At 43.8% G+C, this 23,722-nt stretch overlaps 1 protein-coding gene across 4 annotated transcripts in view; it reads left to right on the forward strand.

Annotated features, from left to right (window-relative positions):
- MIDEAS (mitotic deacetylase associated SANT domain protein) overlaps positions 1–23,722 on the forward strand; it is a 1,134,261-nt gene that overhangs the window by 748,447 nt on the left and 362,092 nt on the right. For all 4 annotated transcript variants that reach the window (XM_069638766.1, XM_069638765.1, XM_069638767.1 and 1 more), the window contains 2 exons: positions 14,474–14,816; positions 16,725–16,791. In XM_069638766.1, the coding sequence (XP_069494867.1) occupies positions 14,474–14,816; positions 16,725–16,791 (410 nt within the window). The remainder of the gene's footprint in view (positions 1–14,473; positions 14,817–16,724; positions 16,792–23,722) is intronic.

Genomic DNA, 23,722 nt, shown 5'->3' on the forward strand with positions numbered 1-23,722 from the left:
ATGCTGTTCAGCAGTACGTTGCATCCAATAATTTATCGATCAATACTAAAAAATTTGAAATACTGGTGCTACGAAATCTAAACGGCGGACGGATGCCGCAGAGACAACTTACCAAATTGACTTTATGCCAAGAAGCTTTGCAAATATCTTCCAATGTAAAATATCTTGGAATGATAATAAGTTCATCGATTAATGATGGACCGTGACAGGCCGAAACAAAAAGAAAATGTAAACAACCTTGCAAGCCAGGCATTTATTATCCCCCAAAAATTTGGCAAATTTTCACTAAAACCTGTTTTGGCCTTTTACCATCAAAAGGTAATTCCTGTGCTGACATATGGGGCAGAAAACGCCCTTGGTTGTCCCTATGAAACTTGGGATTCATTAGAGAACTGCTTTTGGTCGAAAGTATTAGCCCTCCCGAAGGGCGTGAAGACTGCATGCATACGATATGAACTATCGTTAATATCGATTCACGCCAGGATTTGTTGGAGTTTGCTAAACTTATATCGCAAAACTTGTATTAGGGCACACATTTCTCAATTTGACATCTTTCATGATGTTTTGGCTGGCAACTCGAATGTCATTTCAATGTGGTCGAATAGATGTGAAATGTTACTAGAGGACTATATCAAAATTGATATGCTTCATGAAAACCCGGATGCGGCAAACGTGTACTGAGAGATCTGCGGCTAAGTCAATGTGTGATGTCCCATTGGAGATACGTGCCTTTAATAGCCTGCAGCGCTACATCACACTATTTCCAGATCCACAAGCACAGAGGTTGTTTTTACTGTTTAGATTAAACATGTTTAAAACTACCGACCATCTCCGCCGATGGAAGAACAATGAGCACCTAAAACCTGAATGCAGATTCTGTTTGCAAGCTACTGAATCTCTTAAACACTTAGTGCTATTCTGCACTATGTTAAGATCTGAAAGAACAATTCATTTGGGCTCATGGAGTGAAAATCATCCATCCTTATGTGCTGATCAATGGTGGAAATCGATGAATCAAGGTACAGACTCCAAATTGGTACTGCCACTAACACGACTCTTGGAGATAATTGAAAATCGTCTGATGATGGCACCAGCAGAGCAAAAAATTACTGTAAATTTGAAATTGTATGAAACGAGAGACGATGGTGTAGAGAGTGCCTCGGAACTGCAACAACTGATGACTGTTTTGTATGTCTGTTTGTTGTTTGCATATACATTGTCTTTTTGTTTTTTAAAGGTTTGAAAAAATAAATAAATAAGTAACTTGGGTGGGGTGTTCCATAGTTTCGGAGCTATATGTGGGAAACCTATTCCACGTGCTTTGGCCCTTTTGATAGAAGGGATGCGCAATTGGTTAGTATGACATGTTCTTTTAGGGCGTGAGTGAAGTGTCTCTTACAATGGTTTCAGATAGGTAGGGCGAAGCATCGAGTGTTAGGCACTTGTGTGTAAGGGCAAGGGTCCTGAATGTGATCCGTTCCTCCACAGGGAGCCAATGGGCGTCTCGCCTCCCTTGAGTAATTTGGTCCCTTTTCGATATATTTAGGGCAGCTCGAAGGGCGTTATTCTGAATGACTTGGAGATGATTTACATTTTTAGTAGAGGTACCTGCTAAGAGGAAGTTGCAATAATCTAGTTTGGCTCCAATGGTGGCTCTAGCTATAGAGAGTCGGCTCTGCTTGGACAGGAAATGTTTTACTGCGTTGATACCATATGCAATAGTTTGTGGTCGGTGTTAGGATTGCCGCTTTCTTTGCACTAGAGCTTGAGGGATCCATGCCCAATATGTGGTAATATGTAAAGTGTGCTTCTCTGTTTTATAATCTAGGGTGCACATGTGTCTCCCTTGCTTATTGCAAGTCACCCTTACATTCTGGTAGGGCTTTGACGAACCACTAGATTTGATTTCATCAGGAGCCAAGTCAAATCCCATTTTAATGAACATAGGTAGCTGCGATAATATAAATGCCATATCTTTAATTGAGTAGCAGTACACCAATGTTTTTCTAGAAAAGACTTTGTCCACTATTTCAACGTAGTATGTCTTGTGACTTGATGACTCGAAGTTCCAGTATTAAATGCAGCAGCATAAGAAAATTCTGCCTATTAATGTGCCCATTGTCTCACTGGTCAAAAATATCCTGTATGACCAGGGAGGTACTAGTCCATTCCACTTCCTACTTAAAAATGTTCTCAGGCATTTTATTTTTCTCCTCCGTTCTTTGCAATGCGACCTCCAATTCACTCATTATATTGTCTGCCTCCTCTTGATGGTCAGAAGAGTCTCACGGTATCTTCCAGTTCAACAGACATGTTAATAGAAGGTTGTTTCTTCCTTCCAATTACCTAGCTCTTCTTTGTCACCTTAGGTTGATCTTTTCTCAATTTACTTTGAATTAACCAACTATCCAACTTATTACTCTACTTGGGGACATTCTTTAAGGCTTTTACTTGTCCTTTATTTACTTTTCCCATTTGCTGTTGAACGGAAGCCTGTTTTATGTCAATTATTATAGTTACGATTTCGTCCAATGGCTCATTTGCTAGGGGCTTCTCCTTTTCTCTCATAGATGTACCAGTTTGCTGAAGAGGGGTATCTGTTGCGGTTCCACATTTAAAAGTGCAATTTCTTCCAAGGACTCACTAACTTGGAGTCTCCTTTGCTGTCTTAATAATCTGCACCTCCATTTCATTTGGCGCAATGTTTTCTTACGGCCCCCTCGCGTTAGCCTAAATCCTTTAAAGGATATTGGAGTTGGAAACAACACATTCAATGGTCTCACACTCTCAACAATTACAAGTTCTCCGTCTCAAAGGTCACAAGTTCATACACGTTTCCTTGGATGTTAGACTCCGCTCCGACCACTACCATCTCTTCTATAATGGAGACCGTCCCTCTGCTTGCTAAGCCACCGTTACTTCAGTTAGGGCAACCACATACGTCTGCGATGTCTTATCGGATAGTGCGTCCACAACTTTGTAAAGGATCTTCAATATTCACAAGTATTAAATACTAATCTTTTTGGATGTTTGGCGAACTAGTACAGTCTATAGTCACTGGGGTCTATTGGGCCCCATCCAAGAGACCCACTCCACTTGTGACTATGCAAGGCTGTTAAGTTCATTTTCGCCTCCACCTCCCCATTTACTGTTTTGGCAGAGTCTGGCACGGCAAGGCCGGGACGAGTACATAGGTTATAAGCCATGTTCATATATTCATCAGTCTGTTACTCGCTTGAATGTTAGATTCTGTTTCTCACTGAGAGACTCTGGCTGTTGCACCTTCAATGATGTCTTATGATTTAATTCAAGCAGACTATCATTCGGCACACAGCGACTCTTATCGGAATTCAGTGGCCAGTTATCTCTGTATGAGACTGCTCCGGTGCCACAGACTGCCGACTGCACACTTCTCCACATAATTAATTACGCGCTGAAGTAGGGGTTTTGACTCTTCCTCCCAGTAGGCAGATGGATCAAATGCCGATCACTGAGGCAGAAACATTGGATGTTGCAAAGCAGGTACGAGTCCTCTCCTGACTGCACACTTTCCCGCACACTTTCCCACACACTTAACTACCATTACATTAACTATATTGATTTGGCTACCTCCAACATGCATGGACTCAAAATCAATCCATCAACTTCTATGTTATGGTTTCTGTTCACAGGGCGCAATCCAATTGGTCACCACTATTCACAATGCATGTTTTTGGAATATGACTGGACTCCCTTATCCTGATGTGAGTTACCCATCTCCTAATGGCGAGCTTGAACCTGCCTCAGTCCACACTTGCTAAAACGACTGTGAACCTGGGGTTTTGGTGAACAAGACGTTTGTTAAACTGATGCCCATTTTGATTTTAGAAATGAACGAACAGCATACCTTTCTTGCATGCTTTATATTGCTGATTTATTATCCCTTCTTTGCTCCTCTGCAAGATGCTTGTCCACAAGTAGCCTGATAAGTATAACTAAAGGCTATGTCCAGTTAACCAGTGGGTGTCTTGTTTAGTACACGTTTTTCCTAAATCTTCAAAACATCTGAGGAGACCTGGCAGCTGAAAGTCGTTTTTCATAAAAGTGTATTACTCGCAGTGCTGAAGACTGTCTCCAAGATCTCCGTAGTTGCTTGTTTATACACTTTTTGCATAGGCCTCTGTTGGTTGTACAACCACCCAACCTGAAGGTGAGGCATAGCAACCAGCCAAACAGAAAACCAAACCTCTCTCAAATTTGTAGAGTGGCAGCACTGTCAGGCTTAACTCAAGGAAGGGAATGTAAGCTGACGCAAAGGTACAATTAGTCTATGCACTTATCCATAGAAAATAATATCACATTGGTAGACTTCAAAAATATACACATCATGTTGCACATAGATATCTCTATTAATTGCATAAGTACTTTAGTAAACACGGTACACAATGTAAAACTACCTCCTGTATTCTAAAAAAGCACTCCCCATCCCTATACTAAAATATGGGTCCACTAAGTCTAGGCACACAACATAAAGTGAAAAGGGAGAAAGAAAACCAGACATCATATTGCAGTTAAAACATTTGATGCCGGGGGTACGGCCTGGCCTGCCTAAGAACAACATTGCCGCCTGAGTGCCTCTGGAGCTTCGACGAGCAGATGGCCATCTGAAGCTGTGTTGCGGCCCCTGAAGAGATATTTAGCCCCATGGCTTGAAATTAGGATTGGATAAGCAGGAGCGTGGGCGCAGTGTTATTTCCCCACCACAGTGACACCGAAGCCTGTGCCACAATTGCTGGACTCATTGACGTCTGTATGGTGAGGCCTTCTGGAACGCAAGGGCAGGTCCTGTCTCTCCCCCCCGAGGCCCTGCAGCGACAGAGGTCCCTGGACGGTGAAGGTGTAGCTGATTTGGTCCACATAACCCAGAGCCCCACGGAAGGATTACTGCCTCTTCAGCACTCATCGGCCCTTCGCACAAGATCTGTGGGGAGGCCCTAACATATGGTAAAGTCTGGGAGATCGGACGGCGCACGATCTTGCGGACTTCAGACACCAGAGTTGATCCGCAGTGGGCGGTTCTGGGGTCAGTTTGAGGAGCTTCCTCCCCGACCTCTCCGTGGCCTTGTAACCCTCTCCTATGGGGGGGTGGGGTGGGGTCTGGAGATACAGTTGGTCTGTTGTCCCTAGTCCCTGCTCAGTCCTATAGCACTGTGTGCTTCCATGACGACAAAACCTGGCAAGCGTCACAAATCCGCAGATATAGCAGCCCTTCTTCAGGTGCAAGATAAGGGGGAAAGGAACTGATTGAAGTAGCACAGGTCCAGGAAAGAGAAGGGCCGAACAGATGACTCCCAATGGGCCACAAAGACAGACCTCTAACATTGGTTGCCAAAAATTAAATTGGAAACATATGGGAGTATGTCAAAAATGTCAAGTAAAATTGCCTTGTTGGACAAGCGTTTGGATGAGTCTGAGTGGCGGCTTGAAGAAGCGGAGAAAACCCTATGTGAACAATCCTAGGAAGTGAGTGAATGGGTCCAGCGAATCGAGGCACTCGAAGCCAGGACGGACCTATTGGAATCTAGACAGGAAGATGCGAAGAATTGCTCACACCAGAACAATCTAAGGTGGAGTCCCGTCACAAGTGAAAGATCCTGATCTGAAGAACTATATTAAAGATCTATTCCGTCATATCCTGGATTCCACGGCTGATTAAGGGGTGGTACTTGACAGAACCCACAGGATCCAACCATCGGGACCGCTTAGGCAGTCCTTCTCCCAGATGCTCTCACAAGAGTACATTTCTACACTCTTAAAGCACGGATCCTGGCTAAAAGAAGACAGCGTGACGAGATAGTCTTCAAAGAAGTGACTATCACTCTGTATCAAGAGCTCGCTGCAGCAACACTGGCCAAGCAGAGATCACCGAATCCTTGGACGTAATGGCTCTGCGAGAAGATCCGCTACATGTAGTGCTTCCCGGCTGCACTTCTATTTACCCACTCGGACTGCAATTGCGTGATTAAATCGATAAATGAAGTACAACTCATCCACAGAGACTTGTGAAACTTTCCTTCACCCAGAGTCCCAGCGCTTTCCGTCGGGATGGGGTACCTCCAAGGTTGGTCCATGGACTAAAGTTGGATGTGCCACACATCTAGACATCCTTCACCGGACCTGGAAGACCCTGCCTGAACTGAGACAGGCTTTGTAATGCTAAACCTTTATTAATTGGGGGATTGCTTGGGTTTCTTGGACTTGTTGTTGGAGATGACTGACGTTAAATAATGGGCCCAGTCTAATGTTGGTTGTTGAAGGGTAGTGAGAAGTGAGATGTAAATTGCAGCTATCCGCTCATGGCTCTGGGTATATCCCTGGGTTGTTGACAGTTGCATTAGAGTTAATGACCTGTCTGGTAATTTTGTTTTGGTTCACTTTTGAAATGATAGGGGGGGGGTGTTGAGGCAGATTGTTCTTGGCCTCTAGAAGCTGGAGCATTAAGTTTTTATTGGTCAATTTTACACTGCAAAGTATAGATGGAAATCCGGTGACAAGCCCCCTTGAGCCCATGCTGGAGGAGTGCCTCAGGATGCTAGCCTGGAAAGTCCAAGGTTTAAACTTCCCGATTAAGAGGACATTGCTTCTGAAGAAATTTAACTGTTATGCCTTTATCTGGGGTCTTTTTGCAAGAGACCCACCTTCTCAGAGCAGTTATGGGGAGTTTTTCTCAGAGGGGTTTTTCTCACTGTTATGCGTCAAGCAGACCCAAGAAAAGGGGGGGGGGTATTTTTATTCTCATTCTGTCTGTTTGTGAAGTCAGGGATTTTACAGGACACTACCGGGAGATTTGTGCTTCATGGCACACAAATGTACATTTATCTCACTATATGGTCACAACCTCTTCTTGGCCGAGTTCAGGTCTTTGCTGAGGGTACTATAGTGATTGGGGGGGGGCTTAATCCTAGAGCCAGATCCCATGGTGTACAAAACTTTACCAGCCACTCCGCTGGATTTAAGGAACTAATTTGCCTTCACTAAGGTAATCTGGGGTTTATAGATATCTGGAGGTTTAGGAATGGCAGTCGTAGAGACTATACAAATTACTCCTATGTTCATAGGTGTCTCAAGAATTGACCGTTGTCTTTTGGTGCTTTTGACATTGAATTTATCTCTTTTTAGATCATGCACCAGCTACCCTTTCGCTCCTGGTCCCTGTTCGGGAACCCCAGAAGTGTAAATCTTGGAGACTATTTGACCCAATATTAAAGGATAGACTGGTTCGACAGAAGATTGAGCAAGTCATCTCAACTTATTTTGAAATTAACCTTAATGACAACTTAATTCTGAACCTGATCTGGGACTCTATGAAAATGGTCGGAGAGGAGAGACATGAAAACTAGGGAACAGATTTGAATTGACCTGGAAGAGGAGGTATGCTGGAGAGAGACGGATCATAAAAACTTGGGCTCTCTTAAAGCGATGCACCAACTGTGAATTGCGAGAGCTCAAATAAAAGCCCGCTTAGCTGAACAGACCTCCCAACTGATCCTGAAAACCAGACATTGTATTACACTAGGAGGAATAAGGCGAATAAACATTTATCCCTGAAAATAGCGTAAAGCAAACGCTGTAATAATAACTTTGCATTGATGGATGCTTGTTCTCGTTCACAGACAATTTTCAGCATCTTTGGTTGCCTCGCCCCTTTATCCTGAAACGCAAATATATTACCTGCACTTGGCAACCTTCCCGGCCCTCCAGCATGAAGTGATTGGACAACTTGGAACATCCGATTCTGGCTGCGGAAGTTGAGACATCCATTAAATCACTCGAGGACACTACCCGGGGGCCAGATGGTTTCAGCTCTCAATGTTACTAAGTATTTCGTGCCCTACTAATCTCCCACTTAACAAAACTGTTTAATACTTTCCCCAATATGAGAATGATGCCAGCTTCCATGCAAGAATCGGAAACTATTTTAATCCTAAAGACTTATAAAGACCTGAGTATACTGGGTTCGTATCGCCTTATCACGATTATGAATAATGGTGCTATGTGTACTGAAAGATTTTAACTAACCACCTAATAGTTGCACTCCCCTCCCTGATAAATTTGGACCAAACCGGTTTCATCACCCAGAGAAGCACCTATGATAATATTAGAGGGGCCCTTGATATTGTGGAAATAGCATCAACCTCGCGTCTCAAGACAGAGGTTCTTGCTCTTTATGCCCATAAAGATATTTGACCAGATGGACTGGACTTTCTTAAGACACTTGGAGTATGTGGGTTTGTCCTGATCATTCAGAAAAGTCTTCCAGCTATTATGTAACTCCAACCATGAAAATTTGGATGAATGGCAAGTCAACCCCTCCCCCCGCTAATCACAGTAGCAAAAAGGACGAGACGAGGCTGCCCATTGTCCACACTGTTTGCCCTCTCTATTTAGCCTTTTGCTACCCATGTTCGTAATAACTGCCTTATTAGGGGTTTAGGTATGGAATGCAAAGTGTCCCTATATGCTGATGATGTCCTTGTTACTTTTACAGAGATGGGCACATCTATCACCCCTCTGATGGAGGAATTGGAGAAATGTGGGCGGACCTCATAATTCTCTGACTTATATGAAATTACAGGGCTTAACTGTAGCAGTTAGACCCACGTAGAAACAAGCCATTTCGTCCTTATCTCCTATAACCTGGAAACAAGATTCCATCAATTACTGTCCTCCCCAGCCCCCCCAGGCCCAGTTGGTTTCAAATTGAGCAAGCTGTTTCCCAAATCCTCTTTTGACAGCTCCTGTTTACTAATGTTGCACAGTACCCGACTACCTTTCCACTGTTATTGGTAACAAAACTCTGTTTAGGATGTTGGAACAAAGTAATCGAAAGATGGAGTATCCCTCAGGGACTGGGTCCCCTATCTCCATCCATTTTTAACAACCCAAAATGTATGCCTGGTCCGGAAATCGGATTTCAACCAGTGGGTGAAGGGTGGATTAAAGCAACATGGAAGTTAAACTAATGGGCATGAGGGCGCCGGGTGCATTAGAACTTGCATACCTTTCGGCTTCACTAAAGCAAAAGTCTCAACACTTTATAAGCTTCTTGACCATTTTGATCCCCAAGAAAAGTTACTGTCTATATCAAGTTGGGAGTGAGACTTGGGTTGACAAATTCGGGAAGAATCCTGGAGACATATATTGGAAAGAAACCACTGAGCTTCCCATTGTACCACTGACGAGGCTGGTCAGCTGAAATTGTTATAGATACATTTCCTGAATAACTCGTGCCTAGCAGCGTGTTGGAGGGGATGTGCCGCTATTGACCACCAGTTATGTTATGTTACTTTGCATTTATATAGCGCCTTATGTAGCATTGGTATGGTCTCAAAGCGCTGGTAGGTTGAACGCCCACGGGAACCGTAGTTCAAGTCAGTAGAGAGAGAGAGAGTGTCATAAGGTGCGTGGGTGCACCGTATGTGTGTGCAGCCAGTGTGGCACTTGCATCATAGCTGCTTCTTAGCGGTAGGTGTGGTGGTTGGGACGTCAGAAATATGCATTCATTCTGGTGTGTCGATACCCAGACTGATTTCTGGCTGCGTTAGGCCTGAGGAGACGCTTAGGCTGGCGGTGTGTGCTCGGCTAGCTGTGTTTAATTAGGATGATGATGATGAGGAGGATGTGGCGGGTGTTAGTATGAGAACAGCTATACCGAATGTGTCATAGTATCGCTGTGTTCTAGTTGAGTGCTGGTGTATAGGAGAGAGTAAGCGTGGTGTAGTGATATGGTGGTTTTCAGTAAGGCGATTGAGATTGAGCGCTCCTCTGTAGCATCAATTCTATCTGTTTAATTCACTCAGTCAGTTCATTCAGCTTCGTCTGTACCTACATTTCATCGGGTTCGTCATTTATTTTACTAGTCTTTCCATTCATTGCATCATTCGATCCTTCATCTACATAAACTACTCCATCCAATCTGTTGATCCATTTCATCCTTCCCATCTGTTTAGTGTGTTCCATCTTTATTTGTTCGATCTGTTCCATCTGTTTTACTCGCTTCACCTGCTGCATCCGTTCCATCAACTCGATCTGTTCCCTGCACTCTGTCCGTTCCCTGCAGTCTGTCCGTCCCCTGCACTTCGTCCGTACCATCCACATGTTGAACATAGGATCTACGTCCCAAAGCCCAGTCCTTCTGGAAGGAGTTTCTCTCGCATATCAAATGAAGTACAGGGGTGGACTTGCCAATCGACCCCTTGGTGCTCCTTCTAGGGGATTAGGGAGATGGGATTTACTCACTTGGGGGGAATGGAGCAGCCCTCATTTCCCATCTGCTATAAGCAGCAACAATCTCCTTTGCAAGAAATTAGAATTCCCCGAAGGGTTCAATTTTTCAGATATGGTGGGGCACAATATGGGAGATTCTCGCTTCAGAGAAAATCGCAGCTCTTTCATTGGGGAAATACATTGTATATAGCAACCTGTCTTCCCTTTATTAATCAAGTTAATTACTAATTTCCTGTGATATACAAACCAAACGTTTACAAGTATCTGGCCTATTCTAAAATAACATGTGTTGGTGGAATGACCTCGGAGTATGTAAGGGAGGATTGTGGTAGCCTTAGATATGGATGTTAGTCGCGCCTTGAACATACATCTTGTGGGAATTTGAAAGGGAATTAAGCTGGGAAATATTGTATGAATTCGCTCTGTGTTTCCAACTGTGTCTTCAGCATCTTGTTCTGTATCATCCGTCTATCTCTTGCTACAAAATAAAATGGTTTAAAAAACAGTACCTGTACGAAAAGATTAAATTGTCATAATAGACGCAACCCACTCGTGTAGGTCCACCATCTACTGATGGGCACATAGCCATACAGGGGTGGGGGGTGGGAAGAGAAGAGACGTAGACAATAAAACATAGATACAATTGCCAACACTAACAACTTTACACTATTTCTACCCCTCTGGGACATATTATGGTCTGAAAAAACAAAGGTGCACTTACGTTAATGAAGGTTAAAAGGAAAGTTCAGAGGCTAGAAATCCATTTCAAAACACAAAAGCCTCAGAAAAATCAAATCCAGATCCTTTTTTGTTACGTTTACCAAGGCAGTACACTTCAAGAAAAAGAATTGCATTGTCCCACAAATAGTTAGTCTTAATATGTATTCACAGTTGAAGTGGGAGAGTATGACTTTCAAAATAAGTTAAAAATACCTGCTAAGTACTAAAAATCTAGTCGTTGCCCAAGCTGTATATTGAAAATGGATAGGGGCAGGTAAGTAACCCCCAAAGTGCAAAGTTCCATTGAAGTAAACTGCAGAAAGTCATTAGAAAGTAACGTTTATGGGGAAAGTGCAGATAAGTTCCAGTTCTACCCACAGGCTCTGATTCGGTGGCAAACCACCCCTCGACCATAGGAGACCCCAATTAAGAGATCAGTTTGTGAACCAGAAGACAATACAGCACAGCACGCAGACCCCCAATGTTAACCAATAGGAAAATGTGACCGGGACCTGCTTACCATTGACCCAGAGGTATGTATGCAAGTGTTTACTTCCAGAAAGATTGTTCCTAGAAGGCAAAACAACCCAGTCAGTAGAAGGCTCCTTAACCAGATTTGGTTTACAGGGTGCAACATCTAAGGGACTGAAACCCTAGGCTAACGGCGACCCAAACTGTGGAAAATAAGAATAAGTGGCTGTCCCATGAGGGAGCCCCTCAAGCTGGTAGCAGTAGCCAGAAAGACTTCACAATGGTGGAATCCGGCATGCAGGATATGGATAGCTCTGAGAACAAAAGCAGGGTGTCAAGCATAAGGAGCCACCCCCCATGAAGATGACCGTGAGGGGACCCAGGACGGCCCTGAAGAATAGATGAGGAGTGGGTGTTAGAGTCTCAACACCCTTCCAGGCAGCAGCAGCTTCCAGCGCAAAGGAGGGATGACCTCAGTGGTAAAATCGGAAGGCGACAGCAGAACAGCTCTGGGTTGGTTCTAGCACGGAAGGCCTGATCCAGCATGTAAGTGGAGTCAGCAGGAAGATCAAGGAGTCTCAGGATTGACGACAACAGCAGAAAACCCAAACCTCAGGCCAGAACACATCATCCTGCCAGTATGGCCAAATATGGTACTAAAACAGCAGCAATGGCGTTTAATCCTCCAGCACGGAAATAAACTGGTTCTATGTCAAAATGTCCCCAGTAGAATGTCATGTGAAAATGTAGTCATTCAAAACAAGCAATTCAAAGTGTGACAATGTTGCCAGTAAAAAGGTTGTCTAAAAAGCTATTAAATACACTGAAGTACAAGGCTGTAACCCTAAATATGGCCCAAACATCTATCAAAACCGTCATAGTCACCCTAACTCCATTCCTAAAACTTCACCTAACTCGAATTACAACCCTTATTCCACCCTGAACTCTTACAGAATACTAACCCTTCAGCGCGCTAAAGCATTTTGTTTGCATGTGACTAGTACAAAATAACTGGAAAATTAACAGTTAACATCTTCACAAAGTACATAGCTCTTGCCTTAATCCAAACCCCTTGCTCAAATATTAATCTTAGTCTTATCCCAACTGCATCTCTATCACTTCTCCTAATGCTTACTTTACCCTAACCACTAGGTTTATCCGAAACACTATCCTACGCCAGCATCACCAGCTGTCTACAAACTCCCTACCTATCCCTTTCTCTAACACTTTCGATGACCATTACTCTATTCGCCCTAGCCTTACAATAACCCCCACCCTAACACTAACCATGTAACTTAATCTACCCTAATGACTGACCATACCACAACTCCTTTACTCTTAACCCAACCCCTAGCCTAACCCTAAACCAGGCAATCGCATACCCACTAAAACCTCCTTAACTCTAACAATTACCTTCACAGCACTAAGTCTTTGGCTACTTTTCAGCTGCATTGTTTTTAATACTTTTTGCTTGGCAACTTTTTTTTAGTGCAGAGGTATTTTCACTGCGACGTTTTAACGGACTAAATTTTTGTTGGCTACATTTTCACTGGATAACAAGTAAACCTGCAATAATGAAAATTTATTTTCAAGAGAGATTGGGTACAGGTGTTCCCCCTTACTTACCACTACTCAAAGAGACTGGACAAAGGCAGCTCACCAGTCACATTATCGGGGGTGGTGGGGTGTTCAGGACAAAGGGTTAGGAGTTGACTTTTGGTTGGCCCTGATTCTCTCACTTAACACAGACCACTCCCACAGTTTGTGATCTGGTCAGCCCAAGGACATAGACAGGTCTAACCAAGTAAACGTCAGTGTGGAGACTGCCCTGTGGGCTCATCAAGATTCCATGTGGCCGGAAAGGCCATTTTAAGACTACCCTTTTGTTCCGAACAAAAGGCACTGCTAACACAAAATGACTGCACTTAAAAAAAAAAATACATTTGTATACCCCAATGGCTACCAGAAAGTTAGCAAGATACGTTTAGTCGATTACTTAAATAATGTACTTCCTCGCAGAGCTGTCTGACCTTGTGGGGGCATGTCTTTATAACACCATTCGCGACCTACAATTCTGCTTGGCCTAATTACTTGACACAAAACACTGCCTCTAGCTGACCTTTCCATTACACGGAATAAGACGTGACCATAGAACTAGCACCCACTTGACTTAATCCAGTTCTCTGGTGATTAAGCATGCCTTTATGTAACTATATGGGGTGGATCACTAGGGGCATCTAGGCCAGGACAGAGACTTACTTCATTCCCACCTAGTCTTATTTCCGCTCAGTGCGTGCCAATGAATCAAATCTTTCACTGTGCAACCGCCCTAAAAATGACTGGTCACCACATCGCTGCCCAGTAATCGCTACGTTTCTGGTCTTTCTTCGGCTTATTTACGTCTGCGGCTCATCAGAAATAATATGCTGCTGCTACGACAAGTTCTTTTCCCAAATCACCCTCCACCCACTCCGAATTTGGTACTGCACGAAAGGACTTTTCAGACTATAACCCCGTGTCCATTCCATCCCAGATGCTTCCCATCCCATTCGCCTTTCTCCCCACCTCCCTTGCTTTCACCTCTGTGTCTAGACTGGTTTGATACGTTGGAAAATTTAGTGCATGAAGTTGTCCAGGATGTTATAGCTGGCACATTGTACAATTTTTGGACAACGTGGGCATGGCAAAAATTGGACTGATGTGATAGCACTTGTCAATTGCAAGTTAAGTCCTATGCAGTTTATCAGAACACGTTGTCATTGAAGCGTCAAGTAATATCAAAGTTAATGTTTATATTTGTTTGTATTTTGTAACAATCAATTTAAGCTTTTCGTTGTTCCTGTTCCTTCTTTGCCTCAGGCTATTTCTCACTTATGAAGGACTAAGTGCTTGGAATACAGTGCATTTTTTAGTAATTTGAACTTCTATTTCAGGTCATGTCAGACTCGTCACGGTCATATGGCTTCTCTGAATAGTATTCAGGATCATTAGTAAAGATCTTATTATTGTTTTGCAGGGTCAGGATTCACCAAATGAAGAAGGGGAGACTCCATGCCGCAAGCTCAAGCAGCGTCCAAGACCAGAACCACTCTTCATACCTCCAAAGCCAGGCACTTTTATTGTTCCTGCTGCCTACTCCAGCATCACTCCTTATCAGAGCCACCTGCGTTCCCCTGTCCGGTTAGCAGACCACCCATCAGATCGGAACTTTGTGATACCTCCTTATACTCCTCCACCCATTCTTAGCCCAGTGCGGGAGGGTTCGGGACTATACTTCAATGCAATTCTCACTGCCAGTGGCCACTGTGTGCCACCTCCTTTTACGCCAAAAAGCACCCCGAGAACTCTGCTGAGAGTCGGTAAGCTTCCTCCTTAGTTTCTTTTCTAAATTGAACATTTAGACAAACCAGTGAGTTATTAATGCAGTTTTTACTAATCTCTAGATGTACATTCACTGCTAAAGAGTGCCGGTTTGTGGCTGCTGTTCTCAGTGATAAATTCCAGAAAATAACTGTTTTTGGCCAATATCTTCCAATTTCTTTATAATTAATGTGTCCTACTTCGTTTGTTGTAAGCAGGACTAATGTAGAGCATACTGTGTTTATGAAACTAGCTCTGCATCCAAGTCGCAGAGTTTTTCCTACATTAGTTTCCAAAAGTTATCAGCTAAGGAATCTGGTCTAGATTCTGTGACTCCAGCACCACGTTTTCCCCCACCACAGTGCATACTTTTTCCTTTGCCTCTTTTCCTTTGCTGCTCCTTTATGTAAAGTTCTCCTGCAAGTCATTGAGAATGTGGCTCACTCACAAGAGGAGACATGGAGTATGTAGGAAAGGGCACATCTATAGTTTTCAATTGCTCCTTCACAAATCCAACAACGTAATTGCCATTCGCAGGGTGAAAAAGACGCATCCAGAACATGGATTCAAAATACCTTTTAAAACTTCACCGTGGAATAACTTTAGGATTAGTGTAGTGTTAAACAAAAGGAAGGATTCCCTAAAACTGAAAACATTTACTTTTCCTCTGGATGGTCTTCAAGATATTGTTTTTGGAGTAAAACTACCTGGGTTGTTTCCATGATAGTTATTGAGGAACGAGGCCATCCTTTTTGGGACTGGAGAGGCATGGAATAAAAACATTGCTTTGCTTGCTATAGAAGTAGGCTCATAGAAAACATTATGCTTATGTTTGTGAATAATTGGTATAGTGAAAAACATTTCGAAACGTCCCCCAAATAGATCCTAGGCCATCGCCACACTACTTTCAGCAACCTGTAATGGCCTACACTCCACAGACAATGCCTCATATTTCCAGATGAGGAATTGAAATCTAAATATGCAGTTTCACAAACTATTGTTATGGATTACCAGGTGTATTAGCTACTTTCTAAGTCTGCCGTGCACGCATCCTCTGATTATTTTGGTTGCGATCAGTGGGCGTGTGTTGCTTTCCTTGAAAATTGGTAAGCAGGGGGCTTATTGATAGTCAGCATTAATCACAATGTGGGATCTAATTTCTAGAAGCCACAGCATTACAGCCTCACAGTCCAGATGCTGGACACTTTAGCCAAGAGTGTTACTTTTACCATACATGATGCACTTTATTTTGTGTTTTTCTCCAATAAATCTGATCCAGAAATAACCTAACCGTACACCACAACAGACTGTTCTCCATCACAGGAAAGCGAAGAACGCCTCTAATTATTCCTTAGATTCTTTGTAGTTGCCCATTGAATCGACACAAGAGAACTTAATGGCCTTGTTCCGAGGCTTTTGGTCTCTTAACCTAATGGCTTTAAAGGGTCTAATATTTGCTAGAAAATGACCTAAAGACGCTTGTGTTGCCAGTTCTGCTTTCTTCGATGTAGTAGTTGCCAAACGTTTTTAGAAAAATAAAATAAACATCTCACGTGTTTTCAATCACCCTGTATCCTAGACAGTTGCGCTGTTCCAATGCACTGTTCTACTTAATCCAACCCAACTCATGGAAGGTGGTCCAATGTGATTTGTTTTTTTATTTTATTTTAAAACGCCTGGTGTATTATGATTGTCTGCTAGAGCTAGTTTTAAGTGTCTTGATGTCTGGAGTGGATAGCTGGTTTCTGTAATTGTAATTGGGCTAATCTGTTAGTTCAAGGTCCAGGGTAGGGTGATGGAACAGTATCCTGAGTCCATTGTGAGCAACAAAAGGCCACAGTTACTTTTGGCCTTTGTAGTTTTGAGATGCTTCTTTACGGCAATTTCTGTGTCTTATTTTTTTACAGTTAGTTCTGATGTCACTCCTCCAGTCCTCACAGCTATGGGCGAAGCTACCCCTGTCAGCATTGAACCGTGAGTAACCAACCCAGTTGTATAAAATCATTATTTTTAAATGGTTTGGCAGTTCCTACAACCCTCAAAGTTCAGCCCTCTCCTTTTCTACACCTTTTAATTGAAGTTGTGGCATTGCTACATTTTGGTTTATCCAAAAACTCATATGAATCTCTTCTGTGTCTTCAGGTCAGTAACCTATACATTGAATGCATACGTTGTTTGCTAATTAAAATGCCTTGCACCCCAACACAAACTAGATATTTTTCACAGGCCCTTTTTTTATAGCATCAATTTGCAGGTAAGAGGCTTTTTTTATTGCTTAAATTAAGCAGTGCAGTTTGTTCCTGCTGCATTACCACTTAAGTTTTCATGCTTGTCACAATGGAGTTTAAAAGTGCAAATGTGGTACAGAAAAATACAACGGGGCAGGTACTTATCCAGTGTATTGCTCATGTAAATCAGTTGTGTTCAGGCTCCCTCCCTATAAGGGCAACAAGTGAAAATAAACACTGTGAATCCACTTTTCCTCTGTTCTGCTTTGTAAAATACACCAACAAAACGGAGTTAAAATCTAGAAAAATTAACAAAGCATAAAGAACTTACATTTACAAAATCCAAACTCATTTATTTGAAAAATACAGCACTTTATATAAAACACACATTTTTCATACAAAAAAAGTTTTAAATTGTGGACAAAAATTAATGTCATCAATTATTAACAAAGAAGTTCCTGAACACCAGCTGTAAATATAATAATGTTCAGTAATAGACTCTGTACAAATGTTCACACGTCTCAAGCACAAATGTCCATACACCCAAAATTCTTCTGTCCACAAACGTTAGCTAAGGACATTCTTGAGGGGTGGGCGGGGGGGCCTTTCTTGTATCGAGGAAGTTAATCATCAACAACATTAAAAACATCCTCATTGATCTGTGAAACAAAAATAAGCGGGCTTTATTCATAATTTAAGCTCCTCCTAGAAAACCTGTAAATGTAAAATCAGTACGTTTGCCTATTTGTCTCGGAGAATTCACAAACAAACTAATTGCATGCATTTAACAGGCACCTGGATGGAATTGACACATCACAGAATGTCTCCCTGCAACAAAATTAAACATTACTACTGGAGTGATCGGGCTATATATTAAGATGTCTAAATAAGACTACTTATTACCTAAATCACATGGGAGTTGTGTTGTGCATAACCAGTGCTTTAAATGGGCCGTGCCTACCCGGCCCTCAGTACCTACACTTCTTATTTTTGAGCAATTGAGTATCTGCAATTCTTAAGAGTCTGAAAGAGAGTACTGGTACTCATCTATGTTGTGAGGTGAAAATTAAAGCTTTTCATTTCACTTTATCGCAACTTAAAGGACTAAGCTTCTGCAGCCTTTGCTAGGGAAAGCAGCACCCTCTTCCTGCTCTTCCTTTCTCAACCACCTGCAGTGCCCATAATGTCTCCTTCAGGAGCCACCCTGCAGAACAAAAGTAGAGACAAACCTGCATCTAATGTGCTCTCGGCATACTGGGTGCGGAACACTGTTTCACTAAGTGGGCTTCACCTGCTACCTTTGGTGTCCTTTGACAGAGAAGAGATTGATTTGGAAAGCCTTGGAAATTACTTTTTTAAGAGGTTTTTGTCATCGGCAGTGCCTATTCTAATATGTAAGTGTTTAAGGAGTGGTGATGAAAGGTTTTCGAATGAAAACTCGCACACGGCTCCAGTTACCTAGCAAATATCTCATTAGGCAATGAAAGTGAGCAATAATAAAACTCCCCTTCCAAAACTAAGTTGGCTGCCATGATATCTGCTAGTTTAATACGCAAAAAAGAAAGTCTTGTTTAATCTAGATATTCAAACTTTCTTAACAGTGTATAACAAACTGGAAGTTTGTGTGGAAGGATCTCAGATACACTGCTTTACAGTGTGTGCTCCTTGACACACAATTTAATCTTACCAGTGTAAGGAACTCATGGTGGCAACAGTAAAGGCAGACACAAGTGATCACAGTTCAAGGGTGTTTATTAAAATGTATAAATGGTTTGGGAAAACGCCTAATCTAAACCTAAGATGGGAGCAAGCTGCGACCATCAAATAATAAGACCGGTCTAGTGGCGTCTTGTCAAATAAAAGGGCCTATTCTTAAAAAAAAAAAATAATAATAATAATTTGCCAATCCTTACTGCTAATTTCAAAAAGAGGGTGGGATAATTTTCACAAGAAAATAAAGTGTTCACCAAATGAAAAGTCAGGATGGTATGGCTGGGTCTCCCTTGCCCACGTGTTTAGCAAGGGACAAGGAAGGACCTTGGAGCACAGCACACTCCTGTGCCTCGCCAGCACGAGGTTACAGTTAGTTTCCAAAATATCAGGGCCTTCTGTGCCCAAGTCTTTCACACAGTCTCGTGCCTCAGAGGACCTGTAGTGTCATAAACAACAAAGTTCCTTCCATTACTCTTCACAGGGCGATTACTCTTTGCCTTAGAATCCCCTCTGCCGGGCTCCGATCCTTCTTGCCGCGTGGGCCTCGCTCAGTCTGGTTCACTACGGCCTTCTTTTCACAATATCACCATTTACAAGATGAGTCCTGATGTCTTCTTAAACAATCGTTCACTGCGGACATCCTCGATTGGGTTCACTCTCATCGACACAATGTTCACAGGTGTATTCCTATTCACCTTGATTCGCAGGCATCCCTCAGCCAGGTTCACGTTTGCCAAATAAACGGTTCATGTTTCTTTAGCAGTATGCAGGATTCACTCTCCTTAGCTTTCCCCTTGGTATCCCACTTGTGGGTTCACATATCCATTCTAACACAGTTCTGTTAACGCACTTTTCTTTGCTTTCCTTCTTGTCAATGTGTCAGAGACTTTTGATTGTACAAGGGGTTTGACTCTACCCTTGTATGACCCCTCAGACTCCTCACGGCAGCCTTTCCTAGGGCCTTCTGGTACTTGTAGTTTCAACAAAGGGGATCAGCCAGAGTCCTTCGAATGAGCACACAAGTAGCGCCTGACCACTCTGCAGCTGGTCCTTCAGCTGACTTTCTTTCAAGCTTAATCTTTGTACACAAGTTCATACAATGTTGCCGTTCACAACCTTGGGCTCAACACAGTCTGGTTTGCCATCAGCTCTCTCTGACTCACCGCCTCTGCTGAACCCCTTGGCTAGTGTTGCATCTGGAGTCAAGGATGGTACCACGGTAGCAAGCATGCCTCCCCGCCTGGTGTATAAATGCGGGAGGCTCCCGTGCAGCGTTGACATCTGTTACACCACATACCAGCTGTAAATCCCGGTCTTATGATTCAGTTCACGGAGGCTTCGCAGGTCTGGGTTGAAAAAGGCAAGAGCACTTCCCTCATTGTCGTCCTCTCAGATCTCGACAACGTTCTTATCTGTTTGAACTGCCGTTCCGGAATGGCTGCTTCCTCATGCGTTTGGCCTTGCTCGAAGTGTGCTTTCGTGCGCCACTTTTAGCCCTGTGGGGAAGGGAAAGGGCTGTCAGTTGTGCATAGTTTTTGTCAATTGCCTGACGCTTGTGTTGGCACATGTCAGGTAAACGGCTCGGGTGGTGGTCCGTTGTTTGTCACTATTTAGGAAAGTGTTTGTGTTGGAAAAGGGGGGGAGGTAAGAACTTCTGAAGATCCTTCGAGGTAGGATGGGGAAAAGGTGTTCTATGGATGGGGGTACCACGTCTCGCCCGTCAGCGTCCCACTTCCACTCCCCGAGGGCCCCCCCATCCATACCCCCAGGTGATCCTCCCGCACTGGTCCGCCCCCAGGAACTCCATCCAATAGCGATGGTCGTTTCCTGGCCACCTGGATGACAGATTCCAAGGGACTAGTCAGGGAGACACCTTTTAGGTTTCTCACACTGGGCATTGCCTGCAAACAGGATGTGCCTAAAATGGACTTGTGACCAAGGTGCCGTACGGAAACAGCCGGCACACAAAGCTCTGCGCCGCAATGTCCAGCTACATAGCTTGCTGAGTACCTGCACTTTTCTTTCCATTTAAAGCACTGCGCATAACCATCCCCTATTAGTATGGGACACACTGGATTTAAATGTTTACTTCGGCATGAAATACATTTAGTAACTATTCAAATTAAGCTTATTTTGGAAACATTTCATGCTTCATACAAAAGCCAAAAAACGTAATAATTGGAATCAGTCATTGTAAAAACTTAGATTTGATAGACTTCTCGAGTGCTATATATAAATGTCGATACAGGCCCATAAATTACGCAGAGTAAATCCATTGTGAACAAAAAGGGGCTACCTCATGGAAAGCAGCCATCGTTTACGCTGCAAGAGTTCACACAGATGTGCAAAACTTTCCTGCTGCTATGCATAATGCATCACATACCATTGTATTGAGGTCACTATTGATCCTTTGGCAAATAGCGTCCTACCGTGACACCATCTTAAATGGGTTCACTTTGATAGAATGGAAATATGCCCAATTTCAAATAACTTCTAGAAATCAAAAAATACATTGAATGCCTACGTTTCAACTCCAATATAATTGTCAAATCCATCAACCTATAAAGTAAATTGGAGCATGGGACAGCAATATCAATAACCCTAGATTTCTACAGGGCAAGTATTGAGTTCTCATGGGCATCACATATCTGATGGTCGGACCTCAACTTGATCATTAAAAAAGTGCAAATCTATAGCTATTAATTATGTTTCGAAGGGATTGTGTCCTTCGACGTATTCCTTATCTTAGATATCTCCTTCCAGCTCTGCTGGCCTCGGAAAATTTTTCTCTAGAGGGCGCTGCGCGTCGACGTCCTCCGAGTCGATGTCCCTCGACAGCCGCCGTGTCGACGTCATCCTGCCTATAAAGGCCGCGCGCAGCGTCCGTTGCTCAGTTCCGTTTTTCCGCGCTTACTCAGTGCCTCGGAATACCGTTGCTCAGTTTTGTCAGGTTAATCCTATTTACCTCGAGTTATTCGATCCGTACTCGATGGCTTCTTCGTCGGAACCGACAACTCCTCGGTCTGGCTTCAAAAAATGCCGAGATTGTGGGAAAAAGATGTCGCTGACTGACCCTCACAGTTTGTCTGTGGTGTTTGGGAGCTGAACACCATTGTTCGGAGTGCGAGGACTGTATGTCCATGACAGCTAAGGCCCTGAAGGAGCGTAGGGGGAAGCTGGAGAAAGGTAAGACTTTTAAAGCTTCTTCTTCCTCGACAAAGTCGAGACATTCGTCTCCTCGTCACCATTCGCTCTCCAGGTCTCGGAGTGGGTCCCATCACTCCTCGAGATCGAAGCACTCGAAGAGGAGGCGTCGAAGATCCCCTTCTCCGTCTTCCTCTTCCTCTGTTTCTCCAAAGAGAATCCCTTGCCCCACGAAACATAGTTCCCGGGCTGAATGGGAGGAATTCCGCAAAAATATGATGTGCGTCTTCGAGAAAGCGGCCTCAACCCCCTTGAAGACTGCAGAGAGCGATGCTCTGGTCGAAAGACCCGAAGGTCAAAAACCCCGCGAGTCGCAGTACCCGGCGAAGGAAACTTCTCGAGCGCGTCTCGAACCCTCGAGTAGGACTATGACCTCAAAACCTTCTTCGAAGGTTCCGTCGACCCCGTCGACGAAGGTTCCGTCGACGCCGAGGTCGGTGTCTTCGACGCCGTTGTCGAAGGGACCTTCGACACACGGGTCTGTCGACTCGACGCCATCTTCGACACCGGCGTCGACGCCAAGAAAAGTCACGGTTACCACACACCCAGTGACTATCCCCAGGTCCTCGATGGCGTCGAGATTGTCGAGCAGAATCCCAATTCTGTCGAGGTCATCGAGGCCTCCGCCTTTGTTTTCGACGCCACGCTCGATGCCTTTGACGTCAGTGTCGACGACATCGACGTTTTCGAGGCCGATTATGACAAGTTTGGCACCCTCTGCCTTGGAGATGGGGTTTACACCCTTTATGAGTTCAGAACAATTGAGAACTATGTCCTCAATTATGGAAGAGGGTGAATTGTCTGAACAGGAAGACCCATTTGAATTGCAGGGACCTGTAACCCCAATTAGAGAGGAGTTTTCCTCTGAAGAACGCAGGTTAAAGGATCTTCATGATTCCTTACATGAGGCAAGTGGGTTAGACACTTCCCCCGAGGTGGAGTTGGCTAGGCCAGACCCGGGGGAGCATGCTGAAACCCCCTATAGAGCCTTAATGGCCAGGATCACAGAGTTTATGGGGTGGTCTGCACCTTCACAGTCTTTCCAACAAGATGACCTCACGGATATTCTTGACAAAGGCCCACAGGAGGATCCTCTGGTGCCCTTTCATAAAGCTCTTCAGAGGAAGATTATGACGAACTGGGAAACCCCAGATGTCGTCCCGGCAGTAAATAAAAAACTGTCTACAAAATACAGGGTATCTTCTACAGACCCGGAGTTTTTGTCAAAACACCCATCCCCAGAAAGTCTGGTGGTACAGGTAGCATCTTCTACTGATGTCAAGACTGCTTACCCTCCGTCCCACAGGACAGGGACGATAAAAAATATGATGCTATGGCAAAGAAAGTTTTTTTCGGCATGTAGCATGGCGTTAAAATCTGTTAATGCTACTTGCACCCTTGCTAGATTCAGCCATACACTTTGGGAGTGTGCTTCTACAGCGGCTGACTGCATCCCGGAGGGAGAAGAAAGGGAGGCGTTCCTGATTATCATACAGGACGGTAAAGACGCTATGTGCGAATCCCTCCAGACGGGCATTGATTCGGCTGACAGTATCAGCAGAGCAATGGCAGCAAGTACAACAACCAGGAGATTTGCTTGGTTGAGAAAGTCTGGTTTTGCCCCAGATGTGCAAGCCAGGCTCTTGAACATGCCATTCGATGGCTCTTCTTTGTTCGGGAAAAAGGCGGATGACAGTTTAGAGAAACTGCAAACTTCAAAAGCAGCAGCAAAATCCCTAGGCGCTGCAATCCGTCAGACA

Source organism: Ambystoma mexicanum, chromosome 14 (assembly GCF_040938575.1).
Source record: "Ambystoma mexicanum isolate Mex_15411 chromosome 14, UKY_AmexF1_1, whole genome shotgun sequence".
Classification (NCBI taxonomy): domain Eukaryota; kingdom Metazoa; phylum Chordata; class Amphibia; order Caudata; family Ambystomatidae; genus Ambystoma; species Ambystoma mexicanum.